The sequence below is a fragment of the Mus caroli genome, unplaced genomic scaffold (genome assembly GCF_978045245.1).
Source record: "Mus caroli unplaced genomic scaffold, Mus_caroli_1 scaffold_15, whole genome shotgun sequence".
NCBI lineage: Eukaryota > Metazoa > Chordata > Mammalia > Rodentia > Muridae > Mus > Mus caroli.
In genome coordinates this window covers 87,729,707-87,747,880 of record NW_028227270.1, presented here as the reverse complement: position 1 = coordinate 87,747,880, position 18,174 = coordinate 87,729,707, and the positions used below count along the sequence as shown (strand labels likewise).

Below are 18,174 nucleotides of genomic sequence, written 5' to 3'. Positions count from 1 at the left end.
ATTGTGACAGCACAGCCATGGAATGCACATGACTCAGAAATGGGTTAAGGTGTCAGGAGCAGTCACTTAGTCTGAGACCAACTGTCCTTTCCTCTGGGAGGTGAGGAGAGCTTCATAGAAAAACAGCCTTGATGAATTTGGCCGATGCAAGCTCCCTGAGCAGCCACTGTAGTGCTAGCACAAGTGGCCTGCTGTAAAACAGAGCAGATAAGACCAGCTTGACTTTGAGTCACTGTCAACATCCTGTAACAACTGGCAGTTGTGGAAGATACTGTCTATTGCATGCGTGGATATCCCAGAAGGATTTTTCACAGACCTACCAAGATACAGAATTGTGGAAGCGAGACTAGAGAGGCTAGATGCTCATGACTGTTCCAATATCTTAGTCTCTCTCTTTCTCTCTCTCTCTCTCTCTCTCTCTCTCTGTGTGTGTGTGTGTGTGTCTCTCTCTGTGTCTCTCTCTGTCTCTGTATCTCTGTCTCTCTCTGTGTTTCTCTCTCTCTCTCTCCTCTATCTCTCTCTCTGTCTCTCTCTCTGTGTCTCTCTCTGTCTCTGTATCTCTCTCTCTGTTTTTCTCTCTCTCTCCTCTCTCTCTCTCTCTGTCTGTCTCTCTCTGTCTCTGTATCTCTGTCTCTCTCTGTCTCTGTGTTTCTCTCTCTCTCTGTCTCTCTCTCTCTGTCTTTCTCTCTGTGTCTCTCTCTGTCTCTGTATCTCTGTCTCTCTCTGTCTCTCTCTGTGTTTCTCTCTCTCTCTCTCTCTCTCTCTCTCTCTCTCTCTCTCTCTCTCTCTCTCTCTCATTTTTCTCTTTATCCTCAAAGCAATCTTTTTCAGAAGAGAGAAGCTAATCTTTTTGGACTGAAACTAGAGCCTGCCTTGCAGCTTCTGTGTATGCATCCCTGATGATCTTTCTGTCTATCTATGCAGATGACAGAGAAGCTAGTTTGTGTTCCTGCCATGATCAACTTACCTAATAACCTTAACATTCAAAGGACTATAACATAGAGTGAATTTTTGAAATCCTACTTAAAGCATTTATGATCTTTGAAATGAAAACCAGAAGTAGAGTCCCATATTTCCCTTCACCAGAACAAAGAAACTTCAGTTCTGTGTTTAGTTCCATTTCTTCTTTACTTCCAGACACTGCATCATGAATACTCTGTCTCAAGCCAATGGCACCTTTGCCACCCATCTTTTGAAGATGCTCTGTCAAGACAACCCTTCAGAAAATGTGTGTTTTTCTCCTATGAGCATCTCCTCTGCCCTAGCTATGGTTCTCTTGGGTGCAAAGGGAGACACTGCAACCCAGATATGTCAGGTAAGAACCCTGTCAAACCATACCCTTGTCACATGCACAAGAGCTGCTGAGAAGGATCAGTAGGAGTTAAATTTTAAATGTTAAAATTGACACTGGTTGTGCTATATTGACTCATCCTTCATTTTGAAGCTTTTGAATGTAACTTGAGCTCTTCCTTGCTCTGATTAAAACTTCATGTTGTTCTTTGTTCAAAAGCCTCTGAGAAGGTGGAAAATCCCTAGGCTACTTGCTTCTAGACTCAGTTAATCACATTACAAGTTAGGCAGCAATGTTTATCTAGATAGCCTATGCTACTGTTTGTGTTTTTTCTCATGCAAAAACTGCTCCTGATAACTGCCTAGGATTGCAGCTTGCCTCCTGTCTACTGTGTCCATAATTAATAGGTATTGGAATGTGTGTTCAATAAACAACCAAAATCCAACTGAGATTGTTGTCTGAGTTGTTTGTGTAACTAATCCTGAACTCTAGCATAGGAATATCCACATACTATTTGATGGAGCCTGAGATAAAGAGGAAGGAAGACTGAATCTCCTCCAGCAACATTGGTTTAAAGGCAATGATTTTTCCCAAGTAATAACTTGAAGGAAACTCTAAATATTTCACCCAGAATTCACTTTTAAAACTTTGCATAAATAGTTTATGCTGTGTCTGGTAGCAGAGGGATTTAAACACAACTATTAAGGAATCTGAGTTAGAAAGATGCCACGTCCAAGTCTAGTCTGTGCAACTTAGGTTTAAATAGAAAGTCTTTTGGTCTTTTATTGTTTTATTTTGTTTTAATGATGGAGAAAGGAGGTTATGATCATAGGCTGAGTGGCAGAGCTCTTTGCTAAAATGTTTGAGAATGTTGGTCTGCCACAAGTACTGCCATGGGCAAAAAGGGTGTTGAAATTATTTAAAAATTGGTTACTGTAATCTATTCTGTTTTTTGATTAATGGATTTGTAATTATTCACTGGGAATGAAGGTCAATTCCTACTTTTAATTATTTCAACACCAACCTGTCTTGCATGAGAACCATAGTTACATGGCAGTCTGAGTGATCTTGAAAATTCCTTTTGCAACTAAATGTTTCATCTCTGGTCTGAAAAATGTTACAACTTTTCCTTCTCAGGCACTTCATTTAAACCCAGATGAAGATGTCCATCAGGGCTTCCAGTTGCTTCTCCATAACCTGAACAAGCAAAACAACCAAAAGTACTGCCTTACTGTGGCCAACAAGCTCTTTGTTGAAAAAACTTGTGAATTACTTCTAGTAAGTTGTACCAGTAGAAAGATAACATATATCCCAAATGCTTGCTACATTGGATCCAAGGGAAAGGACCCTATAGAATCTGAGAAAAGTAGGATTAAGTACCAGCCACTGTGTATGTACATATCTAAAAACCTGAATTTCCAAGGCTGGGACATGAGAGAGTCATGAGTTCTAAGACAGCCTAGACCACATAGTAAGTCTTGCCAAAATAAAGTTCATCAAAGTCAGTAATTCTGTTAAGATGTCTTTAAATTTTTCAAACTTGACAACTTGTAGTTTTATTTATTTATGTCTTATATTTCCCATTTGATGATTTTGTTATATAAAGTGATATCTATACTCATTCAATTTTATTAATACCATACTAATCAGAAGGTGGAAAAGCTTGCTGACATTTTATTTTGCAATGTCACCTCACTGCAAATTTTCTCTCTAAAGACATTTAAGAAGTCCTGTCTTAAATTCTATCACTCTGAGATGGAGCAGCTCTCTTTTGCTGAAGCTGCCGAGGAGTCCAGGCAACACATAAACATGTGGGTCTCCAAACAAACTAAAGGTAAGAAATTCCAGTTCCTTCACATCCCACATTCTTGTCCTTTCTATGCATCCTTCTGTCTTCTTCCTTCCCTCCTCTTTACTTTCCCTTGTCCCCACATGGTCTGATCTCACTATTTTTCACAGTCAAATTGATGCAACTAGCCAGACCACATGGTTCAATTTAGAGCTCAAGGAATTCATGGAGGTTCACCTCAGACCCTTTCATTTTAAAACCAAAGATTAGTTGTGTATGTCAAGTACTACAGAGGGAATGATGTAAATGTCATAAGAAGTCATGGGTCTAATTATCAGTATGACATTTTTCCTTTGAAGGCATGGGTGATCTTCAGTGTTTTGACATGTGAGTCTAACATTCCTGAGACTGTGATTCATGGGTAGACCTTCACCATAATCATGCCCTGGGGCTGCTTCTTACAAGATTATGTGTTGTTTCATCACTAACCATCTTTATCTCTTCGAAAGACTCCTGTTGCTGCTACTACAGTTCTTAGATCTAGTCCCTTACTTGCATTTGATGATACTAGATTTGGTTTCCATGAATGGCACTATGTCAAAATACCGCAGTTTCATTAAACTAAAAGAGCCTCCAATTTGGGGTTGAACCTTATATGTTTTTGTGTCAGATGTGACAGGTTCCAAAATTTTTATTTGAGATCACTGTTATTTGAACCTTACAAATGCCTCTGGATCACCTTGTACATTCATATTTCTTCTAAAACTCAGATTTCAAATTAGAATTGTTCTTGCATTCATTAATTATTTGCTACTTCATATTGGATTTTGGCCCTCTTGAGATTAGATGATGGCCAGAACTATTGGGTTTCCATGTCAGATAAGAGTGGAAGGTGAAGTAATGTGAACAAACCAGGTTTTGTTACCAGCAAGATGTGAAGTCAGGCAGACAAAAGCAGTGTTGCTTCTCTCTCAGAAATTCATATATAGCAGCACAAGAAAGATAATGTTCTTTATGGGAAACATGTTCATAGACCCATACAGAGATCTACCTTTTAGCAGATTCTACACTCAATTAATTTGGAAACTATCATTAGCCACAGGAGAGTGTTACCTTGGTTTCCTCCCAACCCCGCCATGATTTTTTTCCTTATTTTGTTCTGGAACTTAGAGGCTCCTTTTCTGTCTTTCCCAAACCTGATTTTCTTGAGGGACTTACAAATAATGTTTTTCCAGTGTGTATGACCTCAAGCCAAACATGGCTGTGAGTGTTTAGTTTTGATTTATTTTTAATACAATTAACAAATTAAGCATACTTGAATAAATGATACTTTGATCTGCTCAGAAGTCATATCAGTTTATGTCTCTCTCTCTCTCACACACACACATACACACACACACATAGACACACACACACACATACACACATACACACACACACACACACACACACACATTATGCATATGGTACCTGAATAAAGTCTGTTTTCTCCAAAGGTAAAATTCCAGACTTATTGTCAAAAGACTCAGTTGATTCACAGACCAGGATGATTCTCGCCAATGCCTTATATTTCCAAGGAACATGGTGTAATCACTTTGAAAAAGATAGCACCAAGCAAATGCCCTTTAAGATAAACAAGGTAAGGAATAGTATCCTAAACTTCTTGCCAATGGGATGAAGAATTTGCATGGAAAATTTTAATTGTGAATGTGTAGTCCTCAGAGCCTTGGTAGATACTGCATTTCCTGTGAAGGTTGCTGGTGATGATCTCTAGCTGAAAAAAAGGAAGAAAGAGAGAAAGAGAGAGAGAGAGAGAGAGAGAGAGAGAGAGAGAGAGAGAGAGAGAGGAAGGAAGGAAGGAAGGAAGGAAGGAAGGAAGGAAGGAAGGAAGGAAGGAAGGAAGGAAGGAAGGCAGGCAGGCAGGAAGGCAAGCACAGAAAAAGCAAGGTTAAACTTCCTAAAAAGAAATTATATGAACAAAAAGTATTTCCTGTCTTTATGATTTTACATTATTTGATGGCTCATACAACTTCTGATCATTTCTCATTAAATCATGCCAAGGCAAGGAAGCAGGAGTGGATGGGTTGGTGAACAGGGAAGAGGGCAGTGAGTAGGTGTTTTTCGGAGGGGAAACAAGGAAAGGGATAACATTTGAAATGTAAGTAAAGAAAATATATAATAAAAAATTAATAAAATCATAGTAGAAATTGATTTTAATTTAAGTTCATGGATGCCAAAACTGTGCTGCTATGATAATGTAATACATATATGAAGCACTAATAAGAGTAGATAGTAAGAGTGCAAAGAAATATACAAACATTTATACAGTAGAGTACTTTTTAATAAAAATGCTCATTTTAAATTATTGATCAAATTATCACTATTTATCAGTATTTATAGCTTTTAGATATTGAACAGGAGCGGTTAAATATCACTTCTTACTAGTGTATGATATCTATTTACATTGATATTAAATTATTTTGCCCTATCACTATAAATATAACTTAATGCAGTTTTCAGCCTCATAAATGTTAAACTCCTCATTAAATTTTTATTAGAAATGATTTAACAGAAATTTTAAAGGAATGAGATTTTTGAAATTTAGAAATGTAATCTTTACTAGGGATAACCAAACAAATTTTTATGTTTAATGTACACTCTAATTTAAATCTTCCTGTGTCCTACTCCTGTATTTAAAATATACCTCTGGACTATAAGAAATAAAACACCTTGATTACATCTCAAGGAGATACACAAAATTCTGTCAAGATGGACCACAACTTGTAATCAGTTAAAAATAATTTTTTCACATTTTGATGGATTATCACAATGTTACTATATCACAAAAAAGCCTAGATATATGTTGATATGTTTTCCATCTTGTAAAAAATCATCTTGGGGTTACTCTTATATGTGACTGGCTATCAGAATGTAGTTCTAACCTAAACCGGTAAGTGACTATGCTTTTCACTTTGTTATTCTATGAAGTAGTGACCCATTGTGAACCTGTGAGCATGTGTACTTCTGTGTCCAGGCTGTTTTCTCAGAGAATACATTTGTCTGTTGTCCAATTCACAACACTATGAAAATATTGCACTCTATAATTTTTTGGTATTTATAATTGATTATGCTGTTTGATTAGATGTAATAGCTGACCATATTAAATGTTGAAAATCCTACTTTTGATGGTAAGTGTAGCTCACTTTCTGAGATAATTAACTTAAAAATAGGAAATATTTATTATGGCTCATGATTCAGAAGTTTTAGCCAAGGTCAATTAGCCTAATCACTCCAGGTTGTACTAGTACAGTATAACATGGTGGAAATTGTAATGTAGAGACTTATTAACCTTACACCAGTCAGAGAACCAAAGAGAGAAATAGGAAGGATCTGCAGTGCCAATCTCCTCTTCAGAGGCACCTGCACACCAATACTAACTTTGACCCATTAGAAACTATCTCCTAAAGATTTGGCCTGCTCCCAGTACTGCCCCCATGTGGTAAAAAGCTTTGAAACAAGAGCCTTTGTGGAGTATTTTAAACCCAAGAAGGGCTTTAGAATATTAACATTTGATAGCACATTTTTCTAACTGTATAGGATCATCTATCATTCATCCCTGTGCTAGCTGTTGCTTTGGCAATATGACATATGCTACAACCAAATTGAAAAGAAGAACTCTACATGGAGAAATTGTCTCCACAAATTGTCCCAGAGGCAAATTTGTTGGTAACTATCTTGATTAATGATAAGTGGAGTATGTACCAACTCACTGTAGTGATGACAACTGTGGCAGGTGGTCCTGAGTTGAGTAAAAAAGCAGACTGAAAAATCCCAATGAACAAACCAATAAATACTTTCTTCCATGGTTATTCCTTGAGCTCCTGCTCTGACTTCACTTTAGGACCAAATGTGATCTGAGAGTCCTAATATTAATCATCTTCCCATGTGATTTTGGTCTCTGTTTTTTGTTATAGCAGTACAAGTTCTAACAGAGACAGGTCTATATCTGCTTATACTCAATTATGTTAGTGAAAACAGGAAGAGGCTGAAAGAATTTGTGGAATGTACCTGGAACATTGATTATTGATTTCACTGTGAGTGTAGAAAACACTGGAATTATCTGCAGCTGATGTGGAAACCATCTGACTTCTCTCAATTATATATTTGATGTGATGTATTTCTCTGTTCAGAAGGAAACAAGGCCAGTGCAGATGATGTGGCAGGAAGACACATTTCCCCATGCCTATGTGAAGGAAATCCAGGCACAAGTGCTGGTGATGCCCTATGAGGGCATAGATTTGAATTTCGTGGTCCTACTCCCAGATGAGGGTGTGGACATCAGCAAGGTAAGCCAGGAGATTATGTAGCATTCACCACTCCAAATGTCTTTGAGAATAATCCAGTGTTCATTTGTGTCCTTATTAGAACAGACCTGAACATCTTCACCCTGGCAACTGCCATTTGAAGGAATAGTATTCACAGACAGAACTTCAAGCTGTAGGCAGGCACAGGGCTTTGGGATCAAATCTGTGTCCAACATGCCCATCATTGTCCATGTGCCCTTGTTACATGCCATAACTTCATCACTAGAATGGACAATGACTACTGTGGGGCAATGGGCTATGCACAGTCTGCCTGGTCTTCAGTTGACCTGAGGTTTTGAAACCCTGGTAGAACCTGGAGGTGGTAGTTTTCACCTTCCTTTGATGGAAGGCATTCCCTCATGTCTCCTGAACCTTTGGCTCCTGTCAAAGTTACTGCCCCCACAGCCCCCACAGCACCAACAGGAGAAGCATGTGGCTAACAGCCACATAGCCGACATCCCAAGCATATGGCTTCTGGTTAGATTCCTCCTCACAGTTACCTATCAACAGCAAGATAAAATCCCACTATAAGTGGGGCTGCTTGACCCCGACTTCGCTCTCTAAGCTTTTACTTTCCTTACTCTCTGTATAAGATTTTACCCCCCCCCCTCTCTCTCTCTTTAAGCCTTCTTACTCTAAAGCTCGTTTTCTCTCTTCTCGACCCCCTTCACTCCTCTTGGCCATGGCCAGTCTCTCTCTTTGCTTTATCTTCTCTCTTTCCCCCTGCCTTTCTACAATAAAGGTCTAAAACCAGAAACTGTACATCAAGGCCAGGACTAAAGACACTTACCTGTGTGGGAACCACCCAGAGCTTCCTCTCCCACTGAACTCTCTTCCTTTCCTGTCCAGGGCTGAGAGTACCACCCCAAGGCCCCTCTTCTCTTCTCATCTCCTCCTCTGTATCCACCATGGGATGCTGGAGACTTAGATTTGGTACTGGAAGCTGCCCATTGTCCACCCCCCACCATGTGGTATCAGTTCCTTCATGCAACCAGATGCCCACCCAGGGCCACATGGAAAGCATCTGGCAGTCCTCCCAAGTCTGCCCACCCAGAACACTGGAACTCTGGCTGGATGCAGGCTCTTTTCCTCACCCCACTCCCCCTACACCCATGGCCCCACAGACTACCAATTAGCAAATCAGGGCAACTCAGGTTAAAAAGTTAGCACATTTCTTTGAACATAATCCTCCTCCATAAATATAACCCATATCATGATTTCTGTTGGTATTTTATTTTAATATCTGAGAATGGAAAATAGATTGAAACACTATCCCATTTTATCCTAACTATAAGAAACATACAGTTTGAAAACTAAGGAGGGCAAAGTTAGACATGTCATTGTAACAAATGGTGGTCTTCCTTGCATAAGGAAACCCCAGAGTCTATGAGCCATCCTCTGAATTGTGGGTAGTAAAATGTCCATGACCTAAGGGGTCTTTGTAAGCAAAAGTGCTCCTTGTCTCTCACTATCCAGTTCTCTAACTGTGGGCATCACTTCAATAGAGAATGAGTTAGATTTTCATCAACTCCTTTCCTTCCCAAAACTTAATTTCCATTTAAGTAGCAATAATTTACTATCTTTGAAACAAGAAAACAACATGAAATAGAAATTAAATAACAATCACCTGGATAGTGAGACTTGACAGCAAAATAGATCTTCCAAAGAGAATACAGCCAGATAGCCCTGCCCTGTACTGCTTGTCCACCATTTCCATCATGGAAATCACAAACAAGCTACCAGGACAGTGGATTACTTATACTTCCTGGCCATTTGAATAGGCAATTCCTGTATATGATGACAGATAGTACTATAAGCAGAGATTACCTGTGTGGCTCTGGGTAAAACCTCACCTGTGAATCTAAATGTTTCTAATTCTGATTTTCAGGTGGAAAACAATCTCACCTTTGAGAAGTTAACAGCCTGGACCAAACCAGAGTTTATGAATGGCATTGAGCTTCATGTTTATCTTCCAAAATTTAAACTACAAGAGGATTATGATATGAATTCCCTATTACAGCATTTGGGAATCTTGGATGTCTTCAATGGAAGCAAGGCTGACTTATCTGGAATGTCTACTAAGGAAAACCTGTGTCTGTCCAAGTATGTTCACAAGTGTGTATTAGAGGTCAATGAAGACGGAACAGAGGCTGCTGCAGCCTCTGCTGGACAAATTATACTCTTCAGTTCAGGTCCTGATCCCCAGACTTTCTGTGCTGACCACCCCTTCCTTTTCTTCATCATGCACAACACAACTAACAGCATCCTGTTCTGTGGCAGATTCTCATCTCCATAAGACATATTTTTTATGGGGGTAGAGTTCTCTCTTGGCAATTCCACCAGCCCTACAGCTCTGTGAGGATGGGCAAGTGGGTGTAAAATATGTTCCAAGATGAAGGAACTTTCATCTTTTCATTCTGATGTAGTGATGCCCACATTCAGCTCTCCCTACCCTGATATTAATTTGTGTCCTTTGCCAGGACAGATGACAACAGAGTGTTATGGATTCCTTTATTGTTTAGAAAGCAAAGATAATCCTCAAGATAACCTACAATGATCTCTAAAGTAACCCTAAATAAACCTCCAGTCAATCCACAGACAAACAATGCCATCAAAATACAGTCTTTTCTTGGAACCACAACACTTGCCCTCACTTGCCTTATTCCGATTTTATCCTAAAACATGCTTCTCTGGGTGAGGACTGATACTTTTATTTTCCTGGTATCTGTTCTGTATGCACAATTGAAATTCATTTTCCTTTCTGCCCACTACTCACCAGGTATGTTCCTGATACTATGGTAGTATGGGAACAGGTGCAGAGAGTCCTCTAACAAATGGCCTTTTCTATCTGTTTTCAATATATTTATGTATCATAACAACTAGTTTGGACTACCAAATTCCCTCCATGCAAAAGTCATGCTTCTACAAACTACCATGATTCTCTAAAACTAAACGTAATAGTTAAATTCTCTGAAGTCTCCAAATGCATTTCAAAATAAATTTTTTATCACAAAACTTTGTGTACTTTAAATTATAAATAATGCACTTAGAGGGGTTTTCCTGTTAACTTTCTGCATCTTAGATTCTCTTATAACTAGAGCTATGTCCATATGGTCCACACTATGCCACATACAGGAGGCATATGTATTTTCAGTGTGTTAGAATGCATTATAGAGACATGGTTTAGAGTTGCCTCATTTCCAGAGATCCCTGGAAAAATGGGTTAGTGGTTTTTAAGAAATGTAGGTGGGTATTAAAAATGGGCATACAGTATTAAGTTCAGGAATTAGATAATGACTATCATATAACTTTATAAGTATTGTCACAGCCCACAAATGTGTGATTTGGAAGACAAATGAAGGTAGACAACATTCTCAATACCCCAGGATAAGAGTGAAGAGGACTGATCTAACCTCATCCTTTCAAAAGGGCAGAAACAAACACTGAGAAAAATTATTACAGGGCATTATGTCTTCCATACATGGACTGGGTAGACTGTATTTGCATGCCCCAAAGATAGAAAACTTGCTCACTTTAAGCACCTTATTTGTTTCACCTTTTTATCATATACAGAAGCCTTGTTAGGAAACAGGAGAATCCAAAAGGCTTCACAGACACACAAAATGCTCACACTGACTGACTATAGGATCATATATCTACTCCTGAGAACGATCAAGGTTTTCTGATATTAATGTGCATCTGTCCTAGAACATTATTCCCAAGCTACCATCAGCATGTCTAGGTAGACAAATAGCCTCAGGATGTGAGAAACACCCCTCTTCAGAAAATAGCATACAATCTTCTTTCGTCTGAGTGCACCAAACATGCATATAGTACACAGACATACATGCATACAGAGCACCACCCCCACACACAAACTGTATAGTATTTAAATTTAAAAAATTAAAAAGGTGAAACAAATAAGGTGCTTAATGTGAGCAAGTTTTGCATCCTTGGGGCATGCAAATACAGTCTACCCACTCCATGTATGGAGGACATAATGCCCTGTAATAACTTGTCTCAGTGTTTGTTTCTGCCCTTTTGCTAGGAGCTAGATGAGGCTAGGCCAGTCCTCTTCCCTCTTTTCCTGGGGTATTGAGGATGTTGTCTACCTTCTACTTAATAAAGAGCCTGGTTGAACAGGGTAAGCATTTAACTGATCTGGATGGGTAGCAAGCCTTAAACACTGCACTGAAAAGCTGCAGAAGTGGCAGGTGATGTTGCCTGCCTCAGCCAGGGATATGGGAGCCTCAAACTTGGGTTGGAGCAGCTGCACTATGGTAAAACATCAGAGATCCTGAGCTTGTCCTGTCCCAATAAACTTGGAATGGAATAATAGTTTAAACTCAGTGACAGGGATTGGGTAGGTGATTCTCTAGATGGAATAAAAAGCACTTCAATGATTCTGAAGCTACTTTAAAGTGACATGAGGAAGAATGGGCAGGAAGGTAGGGGTGGAAGCTGGATCAAATGAGAGGACCAACCAGAATGTAAGACACTTGAATAAAGCAACACTACATTTCCTAGAGAGCCCTGGAAGTTGGGTGTGGGAAGAAGTGTCAACTTTAGTGTTCCGAGTCTCCCTAGACTTTTTATTATGCATTTTAACAAAATAGGAAGCACTCAGAAACATACTTCTAAGGTTAAAAGGTCATGTGACAATGAGAGCACAGCTATAGTTAACATCGAGAATCAGAATTGGGTTAAGGCCTCAGAAGTAGACACTTAGTCTGGGCCAAGCTGTACATTTATCTGGCAGGTGATGCATGATTAAGAGAAAAGCAGTCTGGATGCCTGCAGTGGATGCAAGGTCCCCTGAGTATTTACTGCATGGGAATGAACCCTGCTGCACAGCAGAGTAAATAACACAAGCATGTCTTTGGATCTGTTTAGTGTGTCAGTACCTTTTCCTGTACTCTCTGGCAAATATGTAGGACCCTTTCTAATGCATACCTGGATATCATGGTTGTTCATTTCTTCCCTTCCTCTCTTCCTCTGTCTGCCTATTCTCAATTCTACCATCTTGAGAAGAGAGACACTGGTCACTATGGAAGGAGACTAGAGCCTGCCTCACTCAGCTGTGTCCTGTGTTTTTCTTTTTGATATACATTCCGTCTATCTATGCAGACTAGAAAGAAGCTAGTTTGGGTTGCTGCCATGACCATACTTAGCTAGTAACCATATAATTTGGAGGGCCTTTACCGAGGATTAATTTTCCAAATCTAATTTGAAGTCTTTAAGAGCTTTAAAATAAAAATCAAGGGTAGAGTCCCAGATTTCCCAGAATAAGAACAATAAAACTTCAACTACATTTTGAGAACAATTTCTCCATTTCCTCCAAACTCTGCATCATGAGTACTCTGTCTGATGCAAATAGCACCTTTGCCATCCATCTTTTGAAGATGCTCTGTCAAAATAACCATTCAAAAATATGTGGTATATTCCTATGAATATCTCCTTAGCTCCAGCTTTGGTCTTTTTGGTGTCAAAAGGAAACACTGCAGTCCAGATGGCTCAGGTATGTAATCTGTCACCCACATTCCTACTCTCCCTTGCCTATGAGTTGCTGAGAAAGAATTATAGTAATGTTAACACACTATTTCCTGAATCAGTGGCTAAAAAGATGGAAGACAGACTCTCTTCTGGTAATATTTCTTTAAGATCAATGAGTAATAATTTTGAGTGAAGATCTCTCAAAGTTTCATCCAGATTTCATGTTGTAGAAAATAATGCATAATTTATGCTTGGCTTGGTGGCATTTAATATTAACTAGTTAGAAGAATAAGACCGGATAATGAAAAGATCAGGGCTAGTTTGGGCAACTTACATTCCAATGAAAAGATTTTTTTTGGTTTTCCTTTTCCCTTTTTTAAGATGGAGGGAAGTCGATGGGATTATTACTGAATGGCAAAACTCTTGTCTAATATGCTTAAGATATAGGGTCAATCCCAAGTACAGGAATGGCCAAAAGAGATCCTGAAATTATTTTCAATATGTGTTACTGAGATCATTCTTATTTTTATAGTAACAGACTTTGTAATTATTCATTGGTAAATATCATATATTTGGTCTAATGCTTGTATTATGCTAACTGGGTCCCCCAAATTACACAATACCCCACATGTAAAATGCTGAGGGTCCCTGCCCCCAGTTGGTTTTGCTTGGTAAATAGAGTTGCTGGAAGCCTATGGCTGGTCAGGGAGACAAAGGCAGGACTTTGAGGATTCCTGGGGAAAGGACTGAGGGAGGAGGAAGGAGATAGCCACCATGATGGGGAAGAAGAAAGATACATTACACCTAAGAAGTGTAGAAGAGAGAACATAGCCATCACATAAGAGTCACGGAACATTGTCCAAGAGGGCCGTAGGTCTGGGTCTGTGGAAGCAAAGATGAAATATAGGTGTTAGTAAGTGATGACTTGGTGCTATCAGAAAGTACATGAGCCACATGAATGCTAGAAGTTGCTTAAACATTGAGCTGTTTAAGGCATATTAGAATATGAGGATCTCTGTCTCTGTCTTTCTGTCTCTGTCTCTCTCTATCTCTCTCTGTGTATGTGTGTGTGTGTATATGTGTGTGTTTGTGTGTGTGTGTTTGTGTGCTTGTTGTTCATTTGGGAACCCAGAACACTGGTGAGCGATCAAAGAACTTATGCCACTTTTGCTAGGACAATTTGAGGAGCAATTCATTGGCTACTTCTATAGGCAAAGAAGGTTCATTCTTTTAATTAAGTGTTTCAATATCAACCTCTCTTGGATCAGAGCCTCAGGTCCATCACTGCCTGAGCCATCTCTTCAGCTTGAAAATTTTGTTTCCAACCACTATATTTGATCACTTAACTCAATAATGGACTGTAACCTGATATTGTAATCTGAAATCTGTTTGATGTTTAGTAGGAGTAGGAAAATTCTTTTATTTCAGAAATTGCAGTGCAAAGATACTTATGAAGGCCGGGGCTTGAGGAGTTCTGAGAATGCTAATTGCAATGTATAGAAAGGAGGTGGCACAGATGAAGCAATCAGGTTGCCGCGCATACTGTTGCAGGATGTATGTGTACCCCAATACCAGAAAGATTATTAGGCTGCTAAATATTTTCCTATATTTGTGGGCCTCAAACATTACAGGTGTTGATACAAAACATATTTATAGATGGAACAAAAATAATTAAAAGCTTACTATCAACTAATAATCAACAATGATGTCTTAGCAACATAGCTTCATCTGTCTTGAATAGCAGGTGACATTAACAAGATATTACATGAAGTTTATAGCTGCAGAAAAACAATAAACCCTCATAAATTAATGTAATTTATTGAGGATATAAGGAAAGTGACCACTTTTGATTGCAGGCATATGGTAAATTTTTAGCTGCTACTGTATATTGGCTTAGTCATTGTTAGTAAACAACTTGTTTACTAAGTTAATACACACTCAATGATTTGCTTAATTTTACACAAAGATTTATGGGTTGGCATAAAATGTTTATACAGAAACACAGCTTTAGATTTTCCTCAGGAACCTTCTCATCTCTATATAATCACAAGTCAATTAAGCATTTTGGAGACTCATCAAGAAATTTGTTTTTCACAGAAATGAAGTTGATATGAGAAAAACAAAAGTTTTAGTATAGTAGACTTCCTATTTAGTGTGTAATAAAAATTGTCAAAGTTAATACTCAACTTGGTTTTTTAAAAATTTTTTATTAGATATTTTCTTCATTTACATTACAAATGGTATCCCAAAAGACCCCTATACCCCTCCCACCCTGCTCCCCTACCCATTTACTCCCACTTCTTGGCCCTGGCATTCCCCTGTACTGGGGTATATAAAGTTTGCAAGATCAAGGGGACTTCTCTTCCAAATGATGGCTAACTAGACCATCTTCTGCTACATATGCAGCTAGAAACACGAGATCTGGAGCTACTGATTAGTTCATATTGTTGTTCCACCTATAGGGTTGTAGAACCCTTCAGCTCCTTGGGTACTTTCACTAGCTCCTCCATTGGGGCCCTGTGTTCCATACTATAAATAACTGTGAGCATCCACTTCTGCATTTGTCAGGCACTGGCATAGCCTCACAAGAGACAGCTATATCAGGGTCCTTTCAGCAAAATCTTGCTGGCATATGCAATAGTGTCTGTGTTTGCTGGCTGATTATGGAATGGAACACCAGGTGGGGCAGTCTCTGGATGGTCCATCCTTTCATCTTTGCTCCAAACTTTGTCTCTGTAACTCCTTCAATGGGTATTTTATTCCATATTCTAGGGAGGAATGAAGTATCCACATGGTGGCCTTTGTTCTCAATTTTCTTGTTTTTGGAAATTATATCTTGGGTGTTCTAGATTTCTGGTCTAATATCCACTTCTCAGTGACTGTATATCAATTGACTTCTTATGTGATTGGGTTACCTCACTCAGGATGATATCCTCCAGTTACATCCATTTAACTAAGAATTTCATAAATTAATTGTTGTTAATAGCCTAGAAGTAATCCATTGTGTAAATGTACCACATTTTCTGTATTCATTCCTCTGTTGAGGGACAACTGAGCTCTTTCCAGCTTCTGGCTATTATAAATAGGGGTGCTATGAACATAGTGGAGCATGTGTCCTTATTACCCGTTAGAACATCATCTGGGTATAAGCCAAGGAGAGGTATTGCTGGGTCTTCTGGTAGTACTATTTCCAGTTTTCTAAGGAACCATTAGATTGATTTCCAGAGTGGTTGTACAAGTTTGCAATCCCACCATCAGTGGAGGAGTGTTCCTCTTTCTCCACATCCTTGTCAGCATCTGCTGTCACCTGAATTTTTGATCCAAGCCATTTTAACTGATGTGAGGTGGAATCTTAGGCTTGGTTTGATTTGCATTTCCCTGATGATTAAGGATGTTGAACATTTTTTCAAGTGCTTCTCAGCCCTTTGGTAATCCTCAGTTGTGAATTTTTTGTTTATGTCTATATCCCATTTTTAATGGGGTTATTTGAATTTCTGGAGTCCAGCTTCTTGAGCTTCCTGCATATATTGGATATTAGTCCCCTATCAGATTTAGGAGTGGTAAAAATTCTTTCCCAATCAGTTGGTGACCATTTTGTCTTATTGACGGTGTCTTTTGCCTTACAGAAGCTTTGCAATTTTATGATGTCCCATTTGTCTATTCTTGATCTTACAGCATAAGCCATTGCTGTTTTGTTCAGGAATTTTTCCCATGTGCCCATATCTTTGAGGCTTTTCCCCACATTCTCCTCTATAAGTTTCAGTGACTCTGGTTTTATGTGGAGTTCCATGATCCACTTAGACTTGAGCTTTATACAACGAGATAAGTATTGATCAATTCACATTCTTCTACATGATAACTGCCAGTTGTGCCAGCACCATTTTTGAAAATTGTGTCTTTTTTTTTTTCCACTTGAGAGTTTTAGCTCTCTTGTCATAGATCAAGTGAACATCAGTGTGTGGGTTCATTTCTGAGTCTTCAATTCTATTCCATAGATCTACCTGTCTGTGGCTGTACTAGTACCAGGCAGTTTTATCTCAATTGCTTTGTAATACAGCTTGAGGTCAGGCATGGTGATTCCACCAGAGGTTCTTTTATTGTTGAGAATAGTTTTTGCTAGCATAGGGTTGTTTTGTTTTGTTATTCCAGATGAATTTAAAATTGCCCTTTCTAACTCAGTGAAGAATTGAGTTGGAATTTTAATGGAGATTGCATTGAATCTGAAGATTGCTTTTGGCAGGATAGCCATTTTTACTATATTGAACCTGCCAATCCATGAGCATGGGAGATCTTTTCATCTTCTGAGATCTTCTTCAATTTCTTTCTTCAGAGCCCAAGAGGACTCCCCCCACCGCAAGATCCCTAGCACACCCAGGACCTCGTGATCTCCAGAGAGCACATTGGCAACAGAAGCAAGAGCACTTCTTAGACAGGGTCCCTTGGGCCATCATCCTCAGCTAGGAGGCGGAGCTGAGACCCAGACTCCTGGGCACCTTCATTGCCAGAGGAAAGTCAGCCTGCAAGGAGGCCTCTGACCCCAGAAATCAGGAGGTAGATCAGAGCTCCAGACTTCTGGACACCTGCCCTGCAAGAGGAGAGCTTGCCTGCAGAGAATACTCTGACCACTGGGACTCAGGTGAGATTTGGACTCCCAGGATTGGTGACAGAGACTAACAGAATCACCAGAGGATCAAGCTCCAGCCAGAGACATCTTGACCATTAACACCAAAGATTACCAGATGGCAAAATGCAAACATAAGAATCTTACTAACAGAAACCAAGAACACTGGGCATCATCAAACCCAGTATGCCCACCACAGTGAGTCCTGCAATCCCAACACAGCAGAACAGCAAGACTCAGATTTAAAATCATATCTCATGATGGTGGTAGAAGATTTAAGAAGGGCATTAATAACTCAAAGAAATACAAGAGAACACTTCTATACAGGTAGAAGCCCTTAAAGAGAAAGCACAAAAATCTGTCATGGAATCACAGAGGAATACTGCTAAACAGGTAGAAGTCCTTATAAAACTACAGGCAAACACTGCTAAACAGGTAGAATCCCTTAAAGAGGAAGCACAAAAATCACTCAGGGAATTACAGAAGAATACTGCTATATAAGTAGATGTCCTTAAAAACTACAGGCAAACACTGCTAAACAGATAGAAGTCCTTAAGGGAGAAACACAAAAATCCCTTAAAGAATTACAGGACAAAACAATCAAACAGGCAATGGA

At 39.2% G+C, this 18,174-nt stretch overlaps 1 protein-coding gene across 1 annotated transcript; it reads left to right on the top strand.

Annotated features, from left to right (window-relative positions):
* Positions 1-1,147: 1,147 nt before the first annotated feature.
* On the top strand, positions 1,148-9,740 carry LOC110288725 (serpin B9-like). The gene is made up of 6 exons (XM_021154992.2): positions 1,148-1,315; positions 2,429-2,569; positions 3,008-3,125; positions 4,577-4,719; positions 7,271-7,426; positions 9,333-9,740. Exons 1-6 carry the CDS (start codon positions 1,148-1,150, stop codon positions 9,738-9,740), a joined length of 1,134 nt encoding a protein of 377 aa, XP_021010651.2.
* The last annotated feature ends 8,434 nt before the right edge of the window (positions 9,741-18,174 follow it).